The 27390-nt window shown below is 42.3% G+C and overlaps 1 protein-coding gene across 1 annotated transcript in view; it reads left to right on the forward strand.

The window, feature by feature from the left end:
* The window catches only part of CACNB4 (calcium voltage-gated channel auxiliary subunit beta 4), a 244651-nt gene that overhangs the window by 191693 nt on the left and 25568 nt on the right, over nucleotides 1–27390 (forward strand). The window contains exons 3-10 of the mRNA XM_035008031.1: nucleotides 496–615; nucleotides 2543–2665; nucleotides 9580–9710; nucleotides 12626–12702; nucleotides 14217–14236; nucleotides 14461–14541; nucleotides 16008–16066; nucleotides 25044–25153. Of these exons, the coding sequence (XP_034863922.1) occupies nucleotides 496–615; nucleotides 2543–2665; nucleotides 9580–9710; nucleotides 12626–12702; nucleotides 14217–14236; nucleotides 14461–14541; nucleotides 16008–16066; nucleotides 25044–25153 (721 nt within the window). The remainder of the gene's footprint in view (nucleotides 1–495; nucleotides 616–2542; nucleotides 2666–9579; nucleotides 9711–12625; nucleotides 12703–14216; nucleotides 14237–14460; nucleotides 14542–16007; nucleotides 16067–25043; nucleotides 25154–27390) is intronic.

Consider the following 27390-nt stretch of genomic DNA (forward strand, 5'->3'; position numbering starts at 1 on the left):
TAGAACTGGAAACTCATTTACTAATGCAGGATTCTGCTTTGCTGTATGGAAATCTTAGATAAATCGGTCTTCTGTAGCCCAAGATATGGGTAGAGTTTAGCTCTTATCATACGCTGAGGCTCTTTTTCCTTTAGATGTATATATAAAAGGGAGAATGGAATGAAATTTCAGGTTGACAAATGAATACGGGCTTAATATAAAAGATAGCATGAAACAAGAAGAACTGGAGCTGAATATCACATAATTTTCATTGTAGTTCACTTCCTAGCGCTTGATCTAGTCAAAATATCTTCCTTCACAACATTCTTCCTTCTGAATTACTAAGATAATTAACTATATCCTGCCGTCTGAACCTACATCTGCAACATGGGTGCAGAGTGCGTGCACTAAACCCTACACAAATGAAGACAACTCGCTCCAGGATGCTTTATGGATGTGACAGTTGAAGAAGCTCCACATCACCTCATTTAAACCCCTCTGGGTTGTCCTTTCCAGGGCTCAGCGGATTCCTACACGAGCAGGCCGTCCGACTCCGATGTCTCCTTGGAAGAGGATCGGGAAGCAATTCGGCAGGAGAGAGAACAACAAGCCGCTATCCAGCTTGAGAGAGCAAAGGTGATTTTCTTGCCCCTCTTTGATTCCACGGTGGCATGTTGCTCAACAGGTATCAACTGCCCAGCCCCTGCCTCAGATTCCTCTGGAACAGTCATTTAATGATCATCCTGATAAGGTACCAGATTGTAAGGCTCCCTGACCCATTCACCCCCCAAGAGAGGTTCGTACCATTCCCAGGGGGGCCATTTCCTGAGACCCTGACCCCTCACCCTTTGTGTTAGCTTTGGTGGTGAATTATAAAAAGAGTTTCAGAACCAGCTTTTGTTACTTAGGGAGAAGATGGTGCTCGTCCTTCTGGTCTACCCTTAACTGGCCTTTCTTTTTCCTACTTCATAGTTGTGGCTAATATTAAGCTTGCCACTGCCAGTGTTGGCAGAGAGCCTTCTAAGGTGCAGGTTGTGCTGCCCATTGCTTACCCCTCATTCTCTGTGCCATCAGCCTTCATTTCGGGCTGCTCGTGCACTGTTGTTTCGGGGGTCTCTCTACTGCTCCCCTCTTGGTTTCAGTCTCCTACCTCAAGTTCAGCATGCGGTTTGGAGCTGTGAACAACTATTAGCATTTCGGCAAATTTGAGCAATCAGAGGTGTTGCCAAAACAGAACTTTAGATATTCCACAGAGGGAAAGCCCCCACCTGGGGATCTCTGTACCTACAGAGCGGGCAATAGGGAGCAAACTGCATTTTTGAATCTTAGAACTAGAAGAGTCACTAGAGATCTCCTATTCTATGCCTTTCAAACTGTTTTTAGTTAGTTTGTTTGTTTTAGCATAGACTCCTTCTATCAAATGAAGTTTTATGCAAAATATAAGACGGGGATTGTGGCCAGCCTCTCTTCTTTACCCTCCATGACGACTCCTAAGGCATATTGATCCAGTCTTTTTAACTTTTAGACAAAAAACTGAAGTTCAAATAATATGAATTCCTTCCTTTTTCTGTTTTTACAGTAAACTCTTTAAGAGCAGTAAGAGGGGAACGATGTCGATAATGAGGCGTCTTCCTTTGCTGTGACACATGTTATCTGTGTCTGGTTGGCTGAAGGGGGTTTGGGGCAGTGCCTGTGAAGGGACATGGGTAAGACTCTAACTGGGGTCTTGCCTCAACTCTTGCTCCCTGGTCATGTTCTCAGCACGAATAAATGAGCCACTAACAGAGCAGCCCAGGATTGCAGGAACCTTGTGTTCTCACTTGTGGCTAATTTTTGTTTTAGTTTTCTTTTAGAGTGTTTTGTGGCCTTTGTGGTCACCCAAATGGCAGCCAGCAGCACTGTTAGCTTAGGCTGCTGGTTTGCTTAGCTTCTGCGAGGCTGCAACCGCCCAAGAGCACTTTGCTGAGGAGGAATTTGCCTAAAAAGAGTTTCAGAACCAGCTTTTGTTACTTAGGGAGAAGATGGTGCTCGTCCTTCTGGTCTACCCTTAACTGGCCTTTCTTTTTCCTGGCAGGACAAGGTATTCATTCTACTGAGTGGGATTCCACAGGTTTACAGATCTGAGGCTATTTCAAAAAATATTTATTTTACTCCCACCACCACCTTTTAATTTAAGACTTAGCACACATTTCCTGTATCCCAAGGGCACCTATCATCATTTAAAATAGCAAACATAAGTTTTAGGAGCAGAGGGCAAAGCAGATAACTCCCTCTTGTCTTTGCATCCCTCCCCAGCACTGTAGGGTAGGATTCTTTGTTTGGGATGTTGGAAAGTAGCACAGGAGGGGGAAAATGGTTAGGCTGATTGGGTTGAATCATTTTTAGAGTCATCAATGCAGATTTCTCTATGCTGCCAGGGACTGTGAAACCCATTTGAGACACCTCTTTGGAAAGTGGTCTCCCCTTCCTGCCTGGTGCTATCAATTATCTTATTATACTTTTTAATATGAAAAATCCCACTCTGTCTTCTTCCTCCATCCTTATGCCATGGTTCTGCCCCCAGTCCAAGCCTGTAGCATTTGCTGTGAAGACGAACGTGAGCTACTGTGGTGCCTTGGATGAGGATGTGCCTGTTCCGAGCACGGCCATTTCCTTTGATGCCAAGGACTTTCTCCACATTAAAGAGGTAAATGTAGGACTCTCTGCATCCCTTAATCTGCCATAAGGCGAGAGCCGGGATTGGCTCTGAACCAAACTGAACCAAGAGGAGCCCTGAGGAGCTGTCAGTGTGTTACCTCATTTAATTTGCTGGGCTTTCCAAATCCATTGATTCTCACTGAGATTTAGAAGACTGAGATCATTGCTTGCATGATCACACATTTAAAACATTGGATCACCGTCATCATAGGGTGGATTTAGGACAGACCTGTGGTCCCCTGGTCACCTTTTAATCACCTTGTACGTCTGCAGAGCCACAGGTCTGCGGATCCAACTTAGGGAAACATGAGTTTGGTGGCATGGCACCTTCCCGTGAGGGACCATTTACAAGCGATATTGTAGTTATAAATATCTCTGCTGTAATCCTGTGGACCTTGACCTTGCAACCAACACTAGAGAGTATAATTAATAATTAAAGTGTTAAAGCTAAGAAGAGGGCAGAGGACTTTGGGAAACAGAAAGCTTAAGGGATCGAGAGGTACAGGGAGGACCTGAGGCCTTGCAACTTGAAAGGTGGAATGATGACATCAAAAACTTCCATTTAGTCAACCTAAATTGAAATCCTACTTCATCTCAGACATTGTGCTGGGCATCGAGAGATAGAGATGAAGGCACACTGTCCCCGCTGCCCGGGACCTCTGAGTCTGGGGGGAAACACTGGCAGGTGCCTAGTTTCTGCCCTGGATGACAAGTTCTATTGTAGAAAAATTGAATAGTTGTTGTGGGAACCTGAAGAAAGAGCAGGAGGGACCACGTGGCTGGGGAAAGGAGGGTCAGGGGGCTGGGAGCTCTACAGAAATGGTGAAGCCTGAGGGAGTTCAGGGGGCTGGGTGTGGGGGTGGATCAAGTGGAAGGAACAGCCAGGAGCAGTGCAGCCTGGCTGGAGGGTGGGAGGTAGGGAGTGGTCCGGGGGATGGGCCGGGTCACAGAGGCAGGGGCCTAATAAGAGAGGACCTCTTTGGCCCTGACAAGAAGCCTGGACTTTGTCACCAGGCAGTGGGCTGGAGAGGAATTTTAAATACTAGACAGGTGCCACCAGCCTTGTGTCTTAGCATACTAACTCTGATGATCGAGGGAGTGTTGCAGAGGCTGGACCGAGATTGCAGCAGAGGGGCTGGAGAGAGGGATCAGCTTGGAGGGAGAGTGAAGAGGCAGACAGACAGGACTGGGAGATTTCACATGGGCGGCGCTAGTGGAGAAAGTGACATAGAGAGAAAGGAAGGATAGAGAAAGGCCAGGTTTACAGCTCACTAGAAAGGGTAGAGGGTGGTGTCAGCTTTTAAAATAAAGAAGGCAGGGGGGCACTCTGGGGATGAGCGGGTGGGAAGATGAAGAGGGCAGGGAGGGGAGAAGCCTTGCTGCAAGATGGATGTGGTTGTGAATTGGCTTTTAGGTACACTGTGTCTGGGGTGCTGTGAAAGCCCCGTCAAGACACTTAACAGGCCTTTACCCACATAACCTGGAGGCCAGAGGAGAGGAATTGCAATTTGCTCTTCCTAAAAGCGTTGAGTTGAAAAGGAGAATGCATTGTAGCCAGAAAAAGGTAGTATAGAATCGAGGGAGTGTTTTTAAATGTTTCTTTGCTTTTTTATTTTTTGAAGATAGGAAAGATTGCAGCATGTTGTCCATGCTGAGCTGTTGAACCCAGTGAAATATATTGGAAGGATCGCAGATTGAGTGAAGGGCTGGAGTAGAGGGGAGGGACGGCATCTGGAAGACGGACACAAGGATTAGGCCGGGTCAGGAGCAGTCTTGCCTGCCTTGTTCTGCAAGGAACTTCCCGACGGGGCTGGTGGCATACACTGGCAAAGTAGGCAAGCCCTCATGCCCCTCTAAAAAAGAGAGTGGGACAGTAAAGTGAAACCGGAGGCAGTGTGGTCAATAAAAACCCATCACTCAGGGGCACCTGGGTGGCTCAGTTGTTAAGCGTCTGCCTTCGGCTCAGGTCATGATCCGGGGTCCTGGGATCGGGCCCCTCATCAGGCTCCCCACTCAATGGGGAGCCTGCTTCTCCCTCTCCCTCGGCCTGCCGCTCCCCCTGCTTCCCCTGCTTGTGCTCTCTTTCTCTGACAAATAAAATCTTAAAAAAAAAAAAAATCACTCCACATTGCTGAAATACCTGCACATACCCCCAGTCTAAAATGAGATGCACGTGGTAAATATGTAACAATTTTGCAAATCGTTGTCTTTGAAGCTCTGCATTCTACAATGGCAGTGGTGACACCGAGACATATACATAGTTTTAACACTTCAACCACTTGATAGCAAGTAGGTCAAACATCTGGATGTCCACAGATGTCTGTCTTTGCCTTGTGCCCATGTGAGCTGGGTGAGGCTCTATCTACATTTGTTCCTTTGTTCAGGTATTCATTCAAGATACAGTTCTTGAACATTTGTGTTCAAGTGTGTGCCAGGCCCTGGCAGATGTTGTCTGATAGCTATCAATAAAGACAGGTTCCCTCCCTTCATGGGCTGAAATTCTAGTGGGGAGACAGATCATGAACAAATAAATAATTCCAAATTGTGAACGCTTTGGGGGGGAAAATGAAGCAGATGTTAAAAAATTTAAAACATAGGGATGAGGAAAAAAAAAAAACATAGGGATGAGGGTGTTATATATACTTTTAAATACAGGGGTGATCAGACAAGGCCTTTTGGACAATGTGACCTTTAAGTAGACACTTGAAAGATGAAGAGGAGCCAACCTTAAAAAGAGCAAGAGGAGGTCTTCTAGGGAGCGGAAACACCATGTGCAAAGGCCCTGCGGTAGGAGAAAAGCCTGGCACAATCAGTTAACTAGAAGAAAGCCATATGGCTGTAATGCAGTGAGCCAGGGACCTAGTAGCAGGAGACAGTCATAGAAGTAAGCAGGGCACAGGTCAAAGAGGACCTTAAAATGATGATGAGACTTTAGATTTTATTCTGAGTGCAATAAGAAGCCATTGAAGACTTTAAAAGCAAAGGAGTGGGATGAATTTATTATTTTTTTAAAGGCTACTCTGATTGTTGTGGAGACCATGGATTGGGGTGGGATAAGTATGGAATCAGGGAGACCATTAGAACCATTCTAACAGAACCGAGCCAGCATGGCAGCAGTGAGATGGAAAGAAGTAGGCAGATTTGAGATCTTTTGCAGACATTCAGTGAAGAGTGGTGGTGATGGACCAAGTGAAGAAACTAAGAGTGAGGGAGAAATCACGCATGATCAAGGAAATCAAGGTTTGTGAATTGAGCAATGGGGATGGAGAAGACTAAGGTGGGGAAAGGACAGATGGGGAGGGGACATCTCAAAGGACATATCAAGTAGAAGTTAGATATAAGAATCTGGAACTTCGAGGAAAGGGTTGGCCAAAGATGTCATTTTAGGTCATTAGTTTATGTGTGGCATTTAAAGCTGTGTTAATGATCGAAGTCACCTAAAGAGGGAGTAGAAGGAGAAGAGAAGGCAGCCCGACATCAAACCCAAAGGAATTCCATCCTGCAGAGGTGGGCTACGTGAAATGACTCAACAAATGAGGAAATGGAACAGGAGAAGCCTGACATACAGGAGGAAAACCAGGACAGGGTGATGCATGGGCATCAAGAGAGGAGTGTGTCCCAAAGGAGGAAGTGAATGCTGTAGTGAATGCTATGACATGTACCCTAAGATGAGGAGTGAGGAATGGACGTTGGGTTGGCAACATGGTGGTCAGCAGCACGGAAGTCATTGGGACGATTGTCTGGAAGCCAAAGAAGGGGGATGAGGAGAGAAGGGGAGTTAGGAAGTATGTTTAGCTAGCGTAGAGCATACTTTCAAGGAAGTTGACACTGACCAGGTAGTATACTGAGGAGGATGTGAAGTCAAAAGTTATCTTTCGAGATGGGAGCTCCTGGAGCACCTGCACATGCTGATATTAACAGAGAGAGGGAGAGGTTGATGGGAAAGGAAAGATAGGCAGAGGAGTACAGTTTTTGAGTAGGCAAGAAGGGTGGGATCCAGACCCCCAAGTTGGTGGGGGGTAAGATTTTTGATAGGAGGGGGACCACTTACTCATTGTAACATGCTGGGAGAGGATGGGTGCAGACACACATGGTTCAGAGCCTTGCTAACAGGAAGCTGGGGTAGCAAAGACTTGATTTCCATGTCCTCAAGGTGTATGAGGTGAGGATATCCACATTTGCCTGGTAAGTAAGGACCCCAAGCCTGAACCATGTGCCCCAGCATCCAAGTGGTTAAGTGGATTGTCTCACCATTTCCATCAAAAATGACCAAACCTTATTCATTAGTTGCTAACCCCCATTGTTTCCAAGGAGAAGCAGAACTCTAAAAGGTAAGAGAAGTTCTCACAGATTTTATGCACACCCACTCACACCCACATTCCAACCTTGCTGTATGTTAATGCTTTCCTCCATTCCATCGGTATTCTCAGTTTGTCCTGTTGGTTGCTTTTTTGATTTATATGTTCCTCGATCAGTGACTTTCTTGTCAGACGGGCAGTTTGATGTATGGTATTGAGCTGGTAATTCTACGTGGATTAGAGCCACTTGTTTTCAGATCTTGAAATATCCGATAAGAAAACATCTTAGAGAAAGTGCTAATCATGTTCGGGAAATGAGAATGAGAAGGATTGGAACAACACTAAGGTGACCTTCCCAGAACCCCTCGCATGCATTTCTGGAGCATCCGCGCAGATGAACACATTTCTGTAATCAAGCTGTCGCCTCTCCTCTCCTCTCTCATCTAGACGGCCATCTCTTATGCACGGCTTTAAGCACTTTTTCAGTAATGAGAAGCTTAAACTCGGAGAAAAGCTGCAGGTCTGCTTATCACATTCACCAAATGATGAGCGTGTGAAGCTCTTGAATCTATGTGGCAACTTCCTACTGGGGTAGTCAGAGAACTGTCATTTCCATTGAGCCAGATTCTCACTGAGCTTTAGCTGCTTCCTACAACGAAGCTAAAAGATTGGGAAGTTGCCATGAACCATTTCTGGAAGCCCTTTAAGGTCGCTTGGGTACCGTTTAATAAATTAGTGTTCCAGCGGGCTAACTTACGGTTCAGGAAGTAACTTAAACCCTAGGACACTCTGACTCATAGTCTGCTTTGTTCCCACCACAAGAAGATTTACATTCCAGACCTGTGCACCAAAGATTCTAAAAGGGCCTCCTTGCCTTTTATTGATTCCAAAATAAACAGGCCTGTTATTTCAGGCCTGTTATCCTGAAATACAGGATGGGAAGATGGGAAAAATCAAGACTTCGATTGTTCAAGATTTTATATTAGGTCAACTCACATTTCTTTTTTTTTTTTTTTTTAAGATTTTATTTATTTATTTTTCAGAGAGAGCGAGCACAAGCAGGGGAAGCAGGGGGAGCGGCAGGCAGAGGGAGAGGGAGAGGCAGGCTCCCTGCCGAGCAGGGAGCCCGACGTAGGACTCAATCCCAGGACCCTGGGATCATGACCTGAGCCAAAGGCAGACGCTTAATGGGCTGAGCCACCCATGTGTCCCCCTCAACCCACATTCCTGAAGTGCAGTCTCATACTATGTGCTATGCATGCCTCATGCAGGAGCTGTGTGCATAATAAAGGCCAAATCCCTAAGCCATATCGTTTTGCTTTTGAGTGTGAGGCTGATGCTGAGAATTACTCACAGCTATGCAGAATTTCATGCTGCAGTGAGTTAATGAAACCATTTCTCCTTCACAATGTGTCAGTGTCGTATACATATAAATTTCACTTTTCTCTGAGCTAGACAAAGTATACTACATATAGTTCTTCATTTCGGAAAAAAAATCCAGATACTTCTTGGATCAATGAGAGAGAGTTACCTTGCCTAACACTGATGAAGACAAAGTTTTTGGCATCATCTCTGGAGGATGTAAACAATAGGACTGATACCTGCTTTCTAAAAATCACCTACCTGAAACCTTCCCTTGAGAAAGGTGGCTTGGATTAAATATGCCTTCTGATTAGGCTTCAGCAAATCTGTAATTACAAATGTATTTTGCTCACCCACTGAATAGGATCATGTTCACAGAGTCTTACCCCATACTGGCTGAAGCCTTTGCATGGATTTATTTTCTGATTTTACATGTCATGGAACTTTATGTAAATGGAAATCCTGGTGTTCCTATTGGACTTCAGGCCATTTGGAGATTATTTCAAAAATTCCACATATATACAATATGCTTAACCTTTGTAAGAGTAGGCTTCTTTTTCATCAGGTAATGAGATGGATCTGAATTTGTAAACCTATATTTGGAAGATTACAATTCTCCAGTGAGAGTAGATTACAGACAATATCATGGAATCTTTACCGGAAAGCTTTTGACAAATCACTGACAGTTGAATGTATTTCATCTCAGATTTGTCTGTCTTGTTCTCCAGGGTTCCAGTTACATTGATGCATAGTTTTCCCTCTAAAATCTATTTCTTAAGAATTGGTTAGGGCTTCTTGACAAGGACCAAAGGAATCCAAAGGTTAGGACCCAACTTTAGTCCAGGAATTGGCAAACTGTGGTGTGCAGGCTGATTCCAGTCTGCAGTCTTTTTTTAGAAAGAAAAGGCTAACTGAAACAGAGCCATGCTCACTTTTTTATGTATTGTCTATGGCCACGTGCATGTGACAATAGCAGATGTAAGAAGTTGCAACGGAGACCACGAGCCCTGCGAAACCTAAAATATTTACTATCTGGGCCTTTAGGTAAAAAATTTGCAGACTTTGGCTTTAGTCTGTGGACGCTTAGATACATATAACATAGTATGATATAATATAAATAGGGTTTATATGCAATCGAGTGTAATATAAACAGTATTTGGTTCTTCTGGTCCTCAGAAATTAATTAATGGGATGTGAAGATAAGTGAATTACTACTGATAGCAGTTTTATATCTGCATTCCAGAAATATAACAATGATTGGTGGATAGGAAGGCTGGTGAAAGAGGGCTGTGAGATTGGCTTCATCCCAAGTCCGCTTAGACTGGAGAACATACGGATTCAGCAAGAACAAAAAAGGGGACGTTTTCACGGAGGGTAAGGCTCCTTTGTTTCTATAAACTTATTTGGGGAGATGGGTAGAAAAATAAGATGATGTTTTCCAGTTTGCTTATTAGGTTAAAAATGTATGCTTTTGGAGTAAAATGTGCTTGTCTGTGTATGAGGCGTTTCTGAAATTGACACAGAGGGGTTTCAGAGAGTTCACTCTCCCCACTGCATGCTTGAGCCTCACATCACGGACATCAACACGAATTCCACAGTGGAGACTTTTCTGTGGCCTCAGCAAACCTTCCTTGGAAATTAAGCTCTCCTCCACGAGTCATATGAGGCCTTCTTTCTCAGTACAGGTGGGAACCTGGCCTGACCCGCCATCAGGGCCCTTCCTGGTTAACTCTCAGAGACCCCCTTTCAAGTGGGCGTGGAATGCAACGGTACATGTGCCACCGTCCGGCTCTAGAAACACCTTTCTCCACCCAGGACATCTGCCATCTCTTGGTAATGGGATGGAGACACCGTCTAACTTGGGATGAATCAACCTCTAGTGAACTAATGAAACAGCCACAGAAATCTCAGTGCAGGTATTTGTAGGTCCCAGGGATACACGCAAAGCCTGAGAAAAGAGAAATCAGAATCATACTGAGCCTGTGTATATTGTGAACCTACACTGAAGCATGAATTTGATATATATTATCATTTTTTGAAAGACCTAAAATAGAAGCAGTTCTTTTTCTTGATTCTCAACTTTTTCTGTTGGATCCTTTTCTGCTTCAGAAGCTCCTCTGTTCTTTAGAAGTCCTTTTGCCTTTGTCTCAATGGGAACTTCTTAAACAGTGATAAGATATCCCAAAAGTATAGTTAGCCCCACTTTTTTTAATTTTAATTTTTAATTTTTTTTAAGTAGGCTCCATGCCCATCATGGAGCCCAAAGCGGGGCTTGAACTCATGACCCTGAGATCAAGACCTGAGCTGAGATCAAGAGACGCTGAACCGACTGATCCACTCAGGTGCCCCGCCCAACTTTTAATTATAAATCTTTTTTAGTATCTAACATGCCTATAATATTATTGATTATTAATTCTTCTTATTTCCTCCTCTTGACTGTTTATCCCTTGCTGCTCCTTAAACAAATCAGGAACATATGTTCCTACCTCAGGACCTTTGCACTTCTTCTTACTGGAGCCCTTTTCTTCATATTTCCACCAGCTCACTCCTTCATCTGCTTCAGATCTTTGTTAAATATCACCTTTTCACTGACCCCTTTCCGGCCACCATCTTTAAAATTGTACCCACTTCCCTTCCTTTATTTCCTGTCCCTCTCCTGACTTAGTTTCCTCCATTGCACTTATTACTATCAGAAATACTATGTATTTACCTGTTCATCTGTTTGATAGTGATATCTCCTGCTAAAATCTGTCTCTGTGAGGAAGGGATTTTGTCTTTTCCCCCTACTGTTGTATTCCTAGTTTCTAGAACAGTGGATACTCAATAAATATTTGTTGAATGAAATAATAAATGTATTATTATCATTTCCAAAGTTGTTATTTTATTATTATTATTTCATAATGTTATTATGTACTGGGGACCCTGGGTGGCTCAGTCAGTTAAGTGTCCGACTCTTGATTTCAGCTCAGGTGATGATCTTGAGATTGTGAGATCGACCTCTTGTTGGAGCCTGCTTGAGATCCCCTCTCTCCCTCTGCTCCTACCCCTGCTCCCACTCTCTCTCTCTCTAAAATAAATGAATAAAATCTTTAAAAACAATAATGTTATTATGTACTTTTGAACGAAAAGAGTAAAACCAAGAGCTCACTTTCTTTATACCAACCCTATGAGGTGTAACCTCTTCTATAGATAGGGAAACTGAGGCTCAAAGACATGAAATATAATATGCCAAGATCCTGTAACTAGTAAATGGCAAAGCCAGGATGAGAATTGGGATTGTTCTGACCTAGGGACGATACTCTCAAGCACTGAGAGGGAAGAACACTGGAGAAATAGGAAGGTGGGTTCCCAAGGGCCTCTGTGGGCTCCTGGGAAGCTTCCAAAGCCACGTGAGGAGACCAATGGAAAAATCTTCCATTCTAGGTCACAAATAATATTATTATATTATTACCCTCTTCTCTTAATTTTGACTCCCATATAATCACTTTTTTAAAAAAGATTTTATTTATTTGACAGAGATAAAGAGTGAGCACAAGCAAGGGGAGTGGCAGGCAGAGGGAGAGGGAGAAGCAGGCTCCCCACCGAGCAGGGAGCCCGGCTTGAGGCTCGATCCCAGGATCCTGGGATCATGATCTGAGCAGAAGGCAGACACTTAACCAACTGAGCCACCCAGGCACCCCATCATATAATCACTTTTTAAAAAGAAATGCTTCGGGCGCCTGGGTGGCTCAGTTGGTTGAGCAACTGCCTTCGGCTCAGGTCATGATCCTGGAGTCCCGGGATCGAGTCCCACATCGGGCTCCCTGCTCTGCAGGGAGTCTGCTTCTCCCTCTGACCCTCCCCCCTCATGTGCTCTCTCTCTCTCTCTCTCTAATAAATAAATAAAATCTTTAAAAAAAAAAAAAAGAAATGCTTCTTCTAGCTCTTACAGCTTGTTTTGAGCTATGTTTGATATCCAACTGATGCATCCAACTGGTGACTGGTATTAGTTAAGCATCAGTTCACAAGAGTGGTTCTGTCCTTGATTTTTCTGCCTAATTTCTGCATTGAATGACTAGGAGAGATACTTTTGCAAAGTATTTCCAGGTCCCAGTTAGTTCCCCACCTTCTCTGAGAAATAATAGGTCAAAGAAAACATTTGGACAGAATCTTGAAGTTCTTCTCCAAAGCAGGATTTTATGTGTTTTGAATTATTCAGTAGGATTTAGGCCAAAGAAAGCTTTGTACTCTTAAGTTCTATTTGCAAGGAATCTGGGGAATGAGTCCTAAGTTCCTTTTCTATATCCTAGGAAATCCAGTGGAAACTCTTCTTCAAGTCTTGGAGAAATGGTATCAGGGACATTTCGAGCAACACCCACATCAACAGGTGAGGGTTTTAGTTTAACTGTTTTTAATGGAATGTTTTTCTTTCTTACTATTTGAACATACAGAAAGTATTTTTACTAATTTGGAAACAATTTAAAGCCTTGATTTAAGAGATTCTTCTACTTAATATTTCATTGCTCATTTGCTTTCTATAGTAATTTGATTCTATTTAAAGGGTACTTATTAATACTAAAAACTCAGAGCATTATAATCTAATTTTGAAAAATCTTATTTACTCCCCAGAGCCAGTAACTGTCCATTGTGCATTTCAATCTGAAGCAAGTTCATTATTCCACCCAAGAAACCAACAGACTTTAAGATGGTGAAGGCCAATTAAAAAGAAAAAAAAGTTGTAGACTCTCAAGAAAATGCTCTGTTCCAGTCTCCATGGGGAACTTAGGATGGTGCAGCCTGGGCTGTGGAGATTGGGAGGGTTGAAACAGAGAATGGGCCTGGATGACCTCATTTCTATTTGGAGAGCAGATAATGGAAAAGGGATAGTGGTGGTCCAATCAGGAGTTATTATATATTTGGTAATTATGGAGGTATTCAAGCAGGAATTTTTCTTCTACCACATTCTCTGACTCCTGTAGTCTAACTTGTGCTGGCCCAGAATTGATGCTGATTAAGGCATCCTGTATTACCAACTCAGAAGGACAAATCCAAGGTCTATCCTGGACTACCATAACTGCAGTAAACGTGATTGGTTCTGGGGTAGTTCTGAGTACTGGGTTCTTGTTGGTGTGGATTCTTCCTGATCTCCTGGTCTCTGAACCGAACTAGGTCTCTGAGTTGCCCCCAAATGGACTGGACCTACTTGGATGACCACAAAACCAGTTTAATCAGATATCGAAATATTTTGCCTCATCCCCATTTATTGGACATTTAGGTCATTGTAGCTTTGCACTATTGCAAACAAAGAACAGGAATAACCAGTTATAAATTTATTTGAAATTAACAACAACATAGTAGGAAAAATGTGTCAATGTCCTGGAAAGTAGGCAGAAAACTTACGAACACATAAAGGACTGCAAAACTTTCTCATGGTTCATCAAAATTACAAATCCAAAACTAACTAGTGATTGAGGTGAGGATCATTTTTACCCAAATTGTTATTCTTAGTTCCTTTTTATGAAATTTTATTTGTCCACGTTGTTCTCAGCTACACTGTATGCTGTGTCCAGCAGGGAACATCCTATGGCCCATGGCTGGCCCAGAACTTCCGGTGTTGTTATGAAGCGCACCCTCCACACCCATCATGAAATCAGGATATAAGGTCATTCGTACAAGGAGGAAACTGTCTGGGTTTTTTTTTTTTTTTCCATTTTTCTGTCATTTTTCTTCAAAATTGTCTTGTCCAGAATGAAATAATAGAGTAGTGTTCTGCAGAGTGGGTAATTGTGAGATGATGAGAATTATAGGGACAAATCGGTACATTCTTCCATCTTTTAAAATCATGTACTATCATTTACAGAGATTACATATTTTGATATGGCTCTCATTGTTGTCTTTTAGCAAAACAGAAGCAAAAAGTGGTAAGTTGTGTTTCCTTTTTAAATCTACTGTTAAGGTTTCTATCCATACATGCCTGCAATGCTCCATTTCAGTGACCCAAATGGCTACAAAATAAGGGATGAGCCTCCTTGGTGGGGACCTGTGGTAATCATTTCTCGTTTGACCTGAGAACTATGAATTCTGTGGCTGTTGAGGAGGTGTGCTTAGCCTCACCTTGTCATGCATGTCAAATCATCTTTTTCAGACGGAGCACATTCCTCCTTACGATGTTGTGCCATCCATGCGTCCCGTGGTGTTAGTGGGGCCGTCACTGAAGGGTTATGAGGTACAAATACCAGTCTGTTATGCTTCAGTTCTTGATCAAGAACCTAAGAGACAGCTGTTGGGAGCTTGCTCCTCGAGGGTCTGCTTACATAGAGGTACTGATGGAGCCAAGTTGCCTCCTGTGAAGGCAGGTGGCACAGGATGGGGCTTATGTGACCCTTCACTCTTGCTTCCTTCTCTGGCACACTTCTCACCTTATATGTATCTCTTTGTTTAGAAATATATCCCTTAAAACGTTTATAATGAAAAATTCTGGTCAACGTTTTGCTCCGCATTAAATTCAAAGTGAAAGACTTTATCTGTCTCAACCATTCCCATTACTATTAGAAATAATCAAGTATGGGGGCACCTGGCTGGCTCAGTGGTAGAGCATGCAACTCTGGATCTCCGGGTCATGAGTTCAAGCCCCACGTTGGGCGTAGAGCTTACTTAAAAAAAATTAAAAATAAAGAAATAATTGAGTATAAACAGCACAAGAGAACATATGCTAGCAAACCTAAACCCTCAAAGCACCAACAAATCTCACCTTGCTGGGTGCTCAAGATGATGACCTATCCCACGAAATATTTCTGGTGCTTTCTCTGCTTATTTATTTTAAGGACAGAGAAGGAAAAAAACCTCCACTGAAAGTATTAATGAACTTGTTCAGAGATTAAACAATACCATGTAAGAAGGAAAAGAGTAAAGACTTAGATGTCCTACATTTCAGATGTCACCGTTCTGACTCTGTGCTAGCATAGATAAGAATAGGTGGGGTGGGACATTAAAATCAAAGGTGGGCAACCTCCAGGGTCCTACCATTCCCACTGAGCCAGGACAATCTCTGGCCCATAGTAGTTACTGAATACACATTGATGGAATGAATTAATGAATCTCTTTGAGGCAGATTTAAGAATCCCATCCCCTTTTGTTTCTCCCCTTCTCCCCCCTGCCTGGCTCCCTCCCTTCTCTCTCCCTCCCCTTTGCCTCTCCGTGGGGAATGTCAGAGGAAGAGCAGGAGAGTGATCTATAGAAATGGAAAATTTCTACCAGGAAGCCGGTGGCTAAGTCCAGGGCTGGCCTGAGGAGCTCTAGCTGCTCCTCCTGGGAGGCAGGCACCACTCAGGGGAGCCAAGGACCGGCAGCACTTGCGAGTAAAGCCAGCTTATTGTGGTCTCTTGGCTGCAGTCCTATCGCCTAAGAAGGGAAGGGGTTCTGCCTTGGGTCTAGTGAACACTGCTGGTTCATTCCTCAACACCCTAGAGGACAACCAAGGGGGAATTGGAGTAACTGTAAGTGGTTAAGCATGAAACATGCCCCCCATGGTAACCTACCCCACCCCTTGGAGACAACAGACTGTGTGAGGTCTTTGCTCAGACAAAGTGCCCTTCCCTCCCACCTCTCTCACCTTTGACCTCTCACGCTCTGTCTCTGTGCTCTTGTCTCTGCGTGTGTTTGCCTCATTCTTTTTTTCTCACCTCTGCCAAGGTAACAGACATGATGCAGAAAGCCCTCTTTGATTTCCTGAAGCACAGGTTTGATGGGAGGTGAGACATACAGATGTTTTTGTATTTTTATTTTCCTTTAACTGAACATGTATGACAAATTGATTTGTGGATCTGTTTCCAGTGATTGCAGAAGTTTTCTAATTAAAAGTTAACTCAGTATTCAGGGAAGAATACAATGAAAGAATTCTGAAGGTATGAAGTTATGAAGTATAGCATTGAATCCCCAAGGGAGAAAGGACCTTGAGAAGGAAAATAATCCATTTGTTTTAGGCAAATATATGTGTTTGTCTTTATTTCCTTGCTTGTTAGTGAATTCATACCAAACTTATTTGATGAAAAATCTTAGTGAAAATATGGATTGTTTCTGATAAATGTGGTGGCTCGCTGGGAACTGTGTATGCATGTGTGTGTGTGTGTGTATGCATGTATGTGTGTACATACGAAGGTATAAAGTACTGAGTTTCCTCAAAAGAAGAGTGCAAGAAATGTTTTCATCATAAGCTTCCCAAAGTGACTATTTGTAGGGAAGAGTACTTGTTTGGATGCTTAGTTCTGGGTTTATTTTACCAAGAAATCACCTTGTATTTTATTGATATATTTTGTACGTATCCTGTGATTAACATGGCTCAGTCTTTAGCCATCAAATAATTTTATCATATAAGGTTTGTGAAAAATGTCTAAAGGAGTTTTCTGTGTTTTGCAGAGAAATGGTAAAAAGTCCATACTGGCTCATTAATTACTAAGCACTAAGCTCCCTCACAATGCAGAATGCATTCCTTGTAAAAATAACCACATTGCAAATAATGAAGACTTAATAGAAATGAAGAAAATGTACATAGTGTGTACTGAGAAGTATGGGTACATGCATCAAACTACCAAATATTTTTTAAAAATAGCTTCAAATAGGTTTTTTAAAATATGGTATTTTAAGGGCGCCTGGGTGGCTCAGGCGTTAAGCGTCTGCCTTCGGCTCAGGTCATGATCCCAGGGTCCTGGGATTGAGTCCCACATCGGGCTCCCTCCTCGAGGGGAAGCCTGCTTCTCGCTCTCCCACTCCCGCTGCTTGTGTTCCTGCTCTCGTTATCTCTGTCTCTGTCAAATAAATAAATAAAATCTTTAAAAAATAAATAAATAAAGTAAAATATGGTATTTTAAGGGAAAAAGTAAACATAATAATGCTTTAAGTACAAACTGTGTATATTTGTCAAAAGAAAAGCCTTCTGGGTAATTGTGTTTAAAATATTCATTAGTTTCTGGGACTACATACAAAGAAACTGAGATTTCGGTTCCAATAGTTGAGATTTTAGATCAAGGAATCAGAATGCTTCAGTGCCCTTATGTGAATGGCTGGTTACATTAATAGAATGCCAGGCTGCCTTAATAAATAGACCCCAAAATGTATAATGATTCAGACACAATGGGAGCTTACTGTTGCTCATTTAACAGTTTGAGACAGGCATTCCTCAGCTAGGTGGAGAGGGTTCTACTGGGGAGGGGAGGATGGACAGAAAGCTTGTTCCACCCATCATTTGGGGTCCTCGGCCTGAGGCTGGTCTCTCCAGTCAGCCGGTGGGGAGAGGTGCATGCCAGCCTGGAAGGGATGCACATGGCCCTCACTTTTCATTGGTCAGAACCTGGTCATGTGGCCATGCTGAATTGCAAAGCAGTCTGGGAAATGTAGTATAGCTATGTGGCCAGAGGAGGAGGAAATCGATTTTGTGGAACAAATGACCGTCTGTGCCACGTGCATCTAGTGGACACAAGACACTAAGAAAGCCATGGGTTTATTCTGTTCCTCATTCCCCCTTTTCTTAAGGAAGATAAGTAGAGAATGAAGTAGTTTCACACAAATGAAAAGCACTGAATATTAGAGTTGGGTGGAAATGTAAAAGTTCTTTTATTGTTTCTTCAGCAACTACAAACAGATGGATAAACTGCTTCTGTTTGAGAATGTTTGGTTATTGGGATTTCACTTCTTGAAAAAGCACTGCAAAGAACGGCTGAACTCTGACTCTTTAACTTGATGGCAGTGGCCTTGCCTGCTGATGACTGGGCCGTAACCCTTACCTCATGCAGCAATCTGTGGGTTGGAGGCAGCTAACATGCATGGCTTAGTCTTCTGTGTTATTGGCCACACGCACAAACATTTCCCCTAGCTATGCTTAAAGTTGCGTGGTTTTAACCTGTGGTGTCTTTACCGAAGGAAGTTCTGAGCAGCGCCTCATCAGGTGACCCCATAACAGCCCTTGAGCTAAACAAATCCCATCCCATAACACACCTGTTTGTGTCAGATTGTTTCTGTCACCACATAGCATCCTTATAAACAACGTTTTTAACAGTCTGAAAGGTAGGACCTATGGGACTAGAAGAAGGGAACTATTAGAATTTAACAAAGAGAAAGCGAGTGGCTTAATTATTATTTTCAAGAATGAAGCATCTGAGGTTCTTCTTCAGTTTTCAGGCCCAGAAGGAGGAAGTGCATTTGATGGTAACAGCAGAGATTTGTTTTGAGTCGGGTAGAGTTGCTGCATGAAGCATTTACACACACTGTTGAAGACGGTTTTAGTAAAAATAGAATTAAAATGTCAATGCCAAGTGTTCCATACGGTCTGATGGCACAGCGGACGATCCAGAGATAGGAGGAAGATTCAAAGAGCAGCACAAGTAATAGCCAGAGAAAGAGACCCAGCCCTGGAGAGCTCTGATTTATGGCAGAGTTGGGAAAAGATAGATGGTAAAGGCGGGAGTAGCAGAGTGGACTTGCTTTCAAATCCTAAGAGGCTAGTGCAGCAGAAAAACCAGTAATGAATTCATTCGCTGAGGGTATGTAGAGACTTTGATAAGGAGGAAGCAACGTGCTTGTAGCCTCACACTGACTGTGACACATCTGCTGTGTGGGAAATGGCCTTACATTCTGAGCTATGACAATCTGCTGTATTATGTTTTACCAATTAATAAAAGGAGAGAAAACAACAAATAGTCTTTAACTGAAACCAGCCAAGAGAACAATTACACAGAAGGCACAGTGATACAGCATAAACAGTATGTTCTAATGGAAACCTACTCAGTGTTTAATTGGCTATGAATGCAGTAGGTTAGACAAAAGAGTCAAGGGAAAGTCTTACTATTTTTCAGAAAGAGCAAAAAAGGGATCCGTTGGCTAAGAGGCTTTCTTCAGTACTGTTTTTCAGATCCTGGTTAGAAAATAATTCAACAAATTGGATTCAAGTCCAACAGCTTGATTGTTACAAAATCACAGACCTGCCCCTTTTTTAATACCTCAGATTATTTGAGTTAGTTGAGAGCTACTTACTACACAGCGTTATTGCTGTGGCTGTTACTGCCGGGCCTAACTGCAATATGTGTAAGAAAAAGAACAGCATAGCACTAACTAGTTCCCGGGGGGATCTTTGTCCGTGTGGATATCCACACATAGTGACAGTTCCTATGCACAGATCATAAAGTAGGTGCGTGGCATCAGCCCAGTGAACATACAGTGGCATGCAGCTTTTCTCTCTTCATTTTATGCCACAAACATTCACTGGGGATCGTCCTTCAGGATGAGGTTTGTTCGACTGGTTGAATATACCATTCGTAGTCTGAACTGCAGGCAGTCAAACCAACTGCCGTTTGTTGACCTATGCTAATCATTTCAAATTCCAATAAAATTGTTGCTTTATGCATTCTGACAACTAGATCAGATCAGCTCTATGGCAGTTGTCGAACACTTTGTAACCAACATGATCATGGCCAAAAATCCTAAATGAACATCCTGTAGCCTATATAGATAAGATCTAAAGTTAAAGGAAGTTGTTAGCCAAAGGCTACTCAAAGGAAAAAAAAAAGGGTTTGAGAAAGAATCGGAAGAAAAGAGGCTGAGAGTACAACTAACTTAGGAGACTCAGAGAGCTAGTATTTAGCTATAAACAGCAATGGGCACACCTAATGGTATCACACAGGAGCCAAGGCACAGCAGAATGAAAACAACTTGCAACTGCAGTCAACAAATGGAAAAGAACACAGTGCCTTCTGTTTCAAAATCAATATCACCCTCTTATCATCTCCTTCTACCATTCTCTCTTTAAATACAGACTCATCGGTGGTCAAACACTACAGATACGTAATTGAATACTTGAATGCCAAACAGGCGTTCACATTATCAGGTTTTGATTACAACGTGTCTGACCTGACTCTCTCACCCTCAAAGTATATATAAATTTCATGGTCTCTGGGGGTCAGGAGTTCATGGTAGACTGCCAATTTCTGAGGATAGTATATAAAGAAACTGTCCCTTTCCAGTCTTCAAATCTCCAGTAATTGTCTTATATACATTATGTCCTATCAACATAGGACACCATGAATAATTATTTAGTAAAGCACTTTTATATATTATCTTGTTTGCTCCCATGGACAGTCCCATGAGATAGTTTGGCAAAGCCGCTATCACCATTGTATTGATTAGGATACTGATGCTGAAAAGATGACATGACTTGTCCATGGTCACACACCCAGCCAAAGGCAAGATCCAGGAAGAATACTCAGATCTATGTATGCCCTCCATCCCCATTCTCTTGACAGTGTACTGTTCTGTTCTTTAGAATAGTCTTCTCTATCATGTATCATATGACCTCACTGATATGAGGAATTCTTAATCGCAGGAAACAAACTGAGGGTTGCTGGAGTGGGGGGTGGGGTGGGAGGGATGGGGTGCCTGGGTGATAGACACTGGGGAGGGTATGTGCTCTGGTAAGCGCTGTGAATTGTGCAAGACTGTTGAATCTCAGATCTGTACCTCTGAAACAAATAATGCAATATATGTTAAGAAAAAAAAAAGAAGAAGAAGGTAGCGGGAGGGGAAGAATGAAGCGGGGGAAATCGGAGGGGTAGACGAACCATGAGAGATGATGGACTCTGAAAAACAAACTGAGGGTTCTAGAGGGGAGGGGGGTGGGAGGATGGGTTAGCCTGGTGGTGGGTATTGAGGAGGGCACATTCTGCATGGAGCACTGGGTGTTGTGCGCAAACAATGAATTATGGAACACTACATCAAAAACTAATGATGTAATGTATGGGGATTAACATAAGAATAAAAAAAAAGAATAGTCTTCTATGAATACTAGGAGTTTTTTTTTTTAATTAATGCACTAATGGCATTGCTTATTAGATGTAGCAAAGACAGAGTATAAAAGGACCTTATAGCTGTTCTGAATGAATGTGGAAATACTAATTGTTTTTGAATGAATGTGTTATAACTAAAAGTAGCGGTTTTTTTGCAGAAAACTAATACTCCTAAGTCATGATAGATTGCAGCAATTATGATGAATTCCAAAACAGAAATAAAGAACAGTTGGGATCAGATTTGCTTAGATTTAGAGAACATTTTTTGCTAGCTTTCAGTGGTATTTGCTACTATACCCAGTTGGCTGAGGAACTGAACTTCTGTTAGTGTTTATCTCCCAGTCAGTAATCACGGACACTATGTCACAGAAAAGTTTCCTAAGGAAATTTTAAAAAGACATATATCAAATAAGATGCACAGAAGTACTGAAAGACACTGGGGGGAATGAGTACAGCAAGAAGAGAAGTAGAAAAGACATTGTAATAAGTAAAATAATAATAATAATAAATATATAACTAGTATATAAAGTATATTTTTAACATATAAAACTAAAAAATGTATATAAACTTCAATTATATTGTTGAGAAGCCTTCTACAAAAAAAGAGTTTGGATTTGGTGTCTGATTTTGGTAATAGTAGGCATCTTTGTATGGAAAGTAGAAACCTCTGTTTTGTCTTATTGAAGGGTTTCTGGGGCTGTGTCTGTCTTGTCCTGAGCTCTTTCATGCATGCATGTGTTCTATTATTAAGAAATAACGTGTAGGGGCGCCTGGGTGGCTCAGTTTGTTAAGCGACTGCCTTCGGCTCAGGTCATGATCCTGGAGTCCCTGGATCGAGTCCCGCATCGGGCTGCCTGCTCGGTGGGGAGTCTGCTTCTCCCTCTCCCACTCCCCCTGCTTGTGTTCCCTCTCTCGCTGTGTCTTTCTCTGTCAAATAAATAAATAAATAAAATCTTTAAAAAAAAAAGAAAAAAAGAAAGAACGTGTAATAATACTTACCAAGCAGCCTAATTTTGTTTTCTGCTCGGGTTGTGATCTCAATTGGGGTCCTGGGATCCAGCCCCATGATGGGCTTCACGCCTGGTGGGGAGTCTGCTTGGGGATTCTCTCTGTCCCTCTCCCTGCCGCCCCCCTCTCTGGTCTCTAAAATAAATAAATAAATAAATCTTTTTTTAAAAAAATATTTTTAAAAAATAACTTAGATTAACAAATCTGCTGGTATTTAGTTGTCAAATAAAACAAGAAAAAGAACCCTATATTGTCCATACCTTTTCCTATTTGTGGAATATATGAAGCAGTTTTTCTTTCTGTGTATGTGTGTGTTATTGTTTTGTTTGCTTGCTTTTTGGTAGAACTTGTAAAAATTTGTAAAGCTCTGTGTGTGTTTGAAAATAGCTTCGTAAACATGTTTAAGATCCAGAAAAAATAAGAGTATGCACCTGTTGGTAATCCTTTCAAATTTTAAGAACCAAAGGTCACTATTTGGCTTGTTTAGAACTAGAAAACTTGATCTCCCTTATGCAGAACAGACTTTTTAGGCCCTCCAAAAGTCTTTATTCTAGAAAGTTGAGTTCTGTTCCTAAATTAACCCACTTCTTTCCAATCATAGATTTGAATTCCTCTGGAACTTGACTATATGTTCCTAACCAGCAACTCTATTCTTAAAACAACAAACAAACAGGGAAGCCTGGGTGGCTCAGTTGGTTAAGCAGCTGCCTTCGGCTCAGGTCGTGATCCCAGGGTCCTGGGATCGAGCCCCACATCGGGCTCCCCGCTCAGCGAGGAGCCTGCTTCTCCCTCTCCCACTGCCTGCCACTCCCTCTGCTTGTGCGCTCTCTCTCTCTCTCTGACAAAAATAAATAAATAAAAATCTTTAAAAAACAACAAACAAACAGAAACACAAAAATAAACCTGTTCTGTAAATAAAGGAGCTGTAAGCACAGGACTGCCCATGAGATTTCATACGTTAAGTTGCAAAGGCCACCTGAGTAATGGAGACTGAGACATGAGATTCACTTGACTTTAACCTCATTGAAATCCTGACCACCTCTCTGTACATTGTCAAGGTCGACTGCGTCTGTGCTTGATGATTTGGCTTGCATCTGGGCATTCAGGGTTGCTAGAGAAGAAAACTGAAACTCTAAGAGACTTATGAGTCAGGTGACTAAGTACTGGCCTGGTGTTTGGGGGTCTGTGTTTTAGGCCTCCTTAGCCTCTCACTAATCATGTGGAACTTCCTCTCTGTGTCTCGGTTTTCTTGGCAAAATGAAGACGTTGTACTTGACCAGTGTTTTCCAGTGTCTTTTAGCAGTTGAACAGCTTTTTACAATGAAATCATAAATAAAGCCCCAATGTAGAAAACAGAAATGTGGAGGCGTTTGCCTGGCATGGACGGTAGGAACTCCCACGCTCCGCCAACTCAGCTTCCCTTCAGTGTTTTCAGTGGCCTGAGGGTATTTCACAAAGCCCTTGGTTTCTGCAGAAGATAATTTGAAGATGCTTCAAATAATTTATTAATGCTTAAAAATTCTAAAAAATGTAAAAACATAAAACTTACCGGCCATCTACAGCTTATAAATACAATACAATGACATAAGAAGGTGCTTTGCATTAAAATGGTATCAGAACTTTTGTACAGCCTGTTGCTTTAAAGAAGCAATTTCCAGTCATTTGTGAAAAGGAGTATTTTATATTTTCCTTAAGGCTTTGGGTCACTGAAGTCAGGTGAAGAGTCTCCTGAGAGGGTTGATAGTATACTACAACAGGTATGAGATGACATATGGCTCAATTACTGTTCACAACTCTACCTCTTCCCTGCCCCAACCCCCAAAGGCATATAAAAATGAAGGAGAATGGGTGCACTGCACATAAAGGGAAGGGGCACTACTCTTTTGTCTCCTTTCCGGAACTCTGCCAAGCTCTGAAGATAAGAATGGAGAAAGGTCCTTTCCGTGGTGGCAGTAACTGGCTTAGAGAAGCATTCTTTGCATTCTGCAGGTAGATAATCATCTGAAATTGATCAATGCCAGTTTAAAGTCAAGAATTTTAAAACTATAAATTCCAGAGATCCTTATGTGATCAATCATGTGCAAATAGACTCCTCTCTCAGTTCATTTGCAGTGTCTTTGCTTTATTCTTCTCCTGCATAACTGCAGGAAACTTTCTGACTTCCCAAAATCCTCACAACGATCCTCACATTGCCCTCAACTGTTGTGTCTTATCGCTCCCCACTTTATGCATTCAAAGTCTTAAGCAAATATGCTGAAGAATCTTGTGCATGCAGAAGAGAAATCATATTTTCTATATTCTTAGAAATGAAACATTCCTTTGGGCTTGGGGAGAAATGCTTCTTGTAACATGAATTTAACTGTTGAGCACTGGGAATGCAACATTGCTACCAACTCGTTGAGTGTCCATGATGAAAATGAAGAGGGCTTTCCCCTTTGGCCAGCAGCATTGATACATCTGGGCAGAGCATTCATAGTTCCTGGAGTCTTGTTCAAGAGCAAATCAACTGTGAATTGTAGGGAAATTGTATTGCTCTTTCCCAGAAAGGGCATGGTTTATTCATATGTTCTGATTCCCTTCTGATATGGTGTGCATTATAAAGAGAATTTGGCAAGGTAGGTAATAGTGGAGGAAGAGCTGATTTTTAAACAACAGGTTTGTTTTTGTTTTAGTTTTGGTTTTGATTAAACAGCCAAAACCTTCCTCCATTCTACCTGACTTATATTTTAATACTAGCCAAAGCCTGTTTAAAATACTTGTGGCAAATGTTTATTATACTGTGGTCACAGGGCTGTATATAAAGTGGTTATTAAGTACTGTGGTTATAAATCACTTGAGAGCCCCATAACATTTTTTACTGGCTTGTTCTGTTCTGTGTTCCTATTCATAGGATATCAATAACAAGAGTGACAGCTGACATTTCTCTTGCTAAGAGGTCTGTCCTAAATAACCCCAGCAAGAGAGCAATAATCGAACGTTCGAACACTCGGTCCAGCTTAGGTAAGATGTTCAAATGTGGTACTTGTCCAAGCTATGCTTTCAGAGTGGGATGACACATGTTTTGTTTGCGAATGTCTTTTTTCCAGTTTGCTCCCCATTCTGAATGGGGAAGTGCTGATGAACTGAAAAGAATGGTATCCATGGAAAAGAAGGGAACAGAGTCCTATAGCCGCCAGAGCCTCCTCTCTCAGCTCTAGTCATTTAGTTAATTAGTAGTCTGGTGGGAAGAATCCTCATTGGGCTCTCCTGGTCTGTTACTGCCTAACCACCTGAAACCACTCATCTCCATTCTGCCCCAGCTTCTCAACGAGGCTAATGATATCTGTCATACCTGAGTCACAGCTGACATGAAAGGAAATGAGATGTTCAACCTTCTCAGATCTTTAGAAGAAAGCTAGATAATGGTGTTTTAGTGTTGCTTCTGCTGCTAGCTGGTAGTACCCAGAATAGTCACAGCTTTAAGTGGAAAGAGCCATGAGCATGAATAACATGCAGGGAGTATAAATGTGTCTTTCCTGGAGCACAATCAGAAAGCATTCTGAAATTCACCATGATGGAGAAGGGAAAAATACCAAGTTGCTGGGGCGCCTGGGTGGCTCAGATGGTTAAGCGTCTGCTTTTGGCTCAGGTCGTGGTCCCAGGGTCCTGGGATCAGGCCCCACGTCAGGCTCCTGGTTCTGCGGGGAGCCTGCTTCTCCCTCTCCCTCTGCCTTTCTCCCTGCTCATGCTCTCTCTCTTTCTCTCTGTGTCTCAAATGAATGGGTAAAGTCTTTAAAAAAAAAAATACCATATTGCTACCAGATTGCAGGGTGCTTGTCTCACGGAGTCGAAGAATGAATCTCACAGACACAAAAGGGTGAGGTGAAAGTTTATTAAGTGAAGATGAGAACAGAAAGGAAAGATGAAAAAAAAAACTCTAAAGAGAGAGGGGTCCCGAGTGGGTTGCCGCTGTGGGCTTTCACTGACAGTCTTTTATTGAGAACTGACTAGGGAACGTAAATCTTGACATCTCCGCCACTGATAGCACCGTTTACTTTTTCTTTGAAGTTTGGTAATTTTCAGTGGTCCACCTGTAGCTGTTACAGAGATCTCTGACATCTAAGACAAATGAGGTAGACTCGTTAGTCTCGTTATATTCCCTCATCTCTGGTTTTATTCGCCTCAGCATTTTCCCCATCTGGGATTGCTGTGAGCCCGAACACGTAGCCCCCTCTGTGAGCCTAGTCACGTAGCCCCCTACCTATCTCTCCCTACCTAGCCCCACCTGCCCCTTACTCAATATGTGGTTAGCTACATAAAGCCATGGATGAACAGGGCTGTGGGAGATGGAATCACCATCCACAGAAACAAGTCCATGCTGCTGGGGAAAAATGACATTCATCTCAAGAGATGATGATAGAAAACAAAAAAATTCCAAGATAGCTTGCACGCCCAAACATCCTATGCAAGAATTTGTTGGAGGCTGAACCTTGACCCTGAGCCAAGAATTGTACAGATTAGAAAGAGGCTATGAAGTATCATCTCTGTATTCCTGGCATGGGATTGGCACATGGTAATTGTTCAATAAATGTTTGTTGGATGGTTTATGAAAGAATGTTAAACATACCAGTGGAATAGTTGTCAGTCCTTGTGAGGGCAAGATCCCTGACATCAGTGGTTCTTTCCTTAGTTCAGTATTTAGATCTTTCACATCTGTTAATGATGTCTGTCATACCTGAGTCACAGCTGACATGAGTGAAACACTCTTAAAGACACAGTATTTTGACCTTAAGGAAGTAACAATGGAAGGGTTGATGATGATGAATCAGAGTAGGGGACTGACTAAAGTTAAATGCTGTGGGAGACAAAGATTCCAAATTAGATTGAAGATTTCTTAAATAAGCATCCATTGTCTATTCTCCTGTCTTCCACTCTCCTTTTCACTCCACAAAGTGCCTTTGACTTTTGATTACTCCTTCCTCTGATGTATAATGAGAGGTTAAAAAACACTTAAATGTATACGCAGGGTTGCCTGACTCTATGTCTACCCCAGCCAAGGGTCTCATGGATATTCTTTGAAGTCATCCTGTATAATCCAGTCACCTGTTTCAGTCAGTGGAGTGGAGTTAGTATAAATATTGAAAACAAAACAAGGTGAATGTCAGTTCACTAGTTTTTCCCTTTGCTTTGCAAATTCATATACCTACAACCATTAGAAATAATTTAATGGCAATCTATTATAATAACCACTACGTGAG

The sequence above is a fragment of the Mirounga leonina genome, unplaced genomic scaffold, assembly GCF_011800145.1.
Source record: "Mirounga leonina isolate KUSES-001 unplaced genomic scaffold, KU_Mleo_1.0 Mir_151, whole genome shotgun sequence".
In the NCBI taxonomy this organism is placed as follows: Eukaryota; Metazoa; Chordata; class Mammalia; order Carnivora; family Phocidae; genus Mirounga; species Mirounga leonina.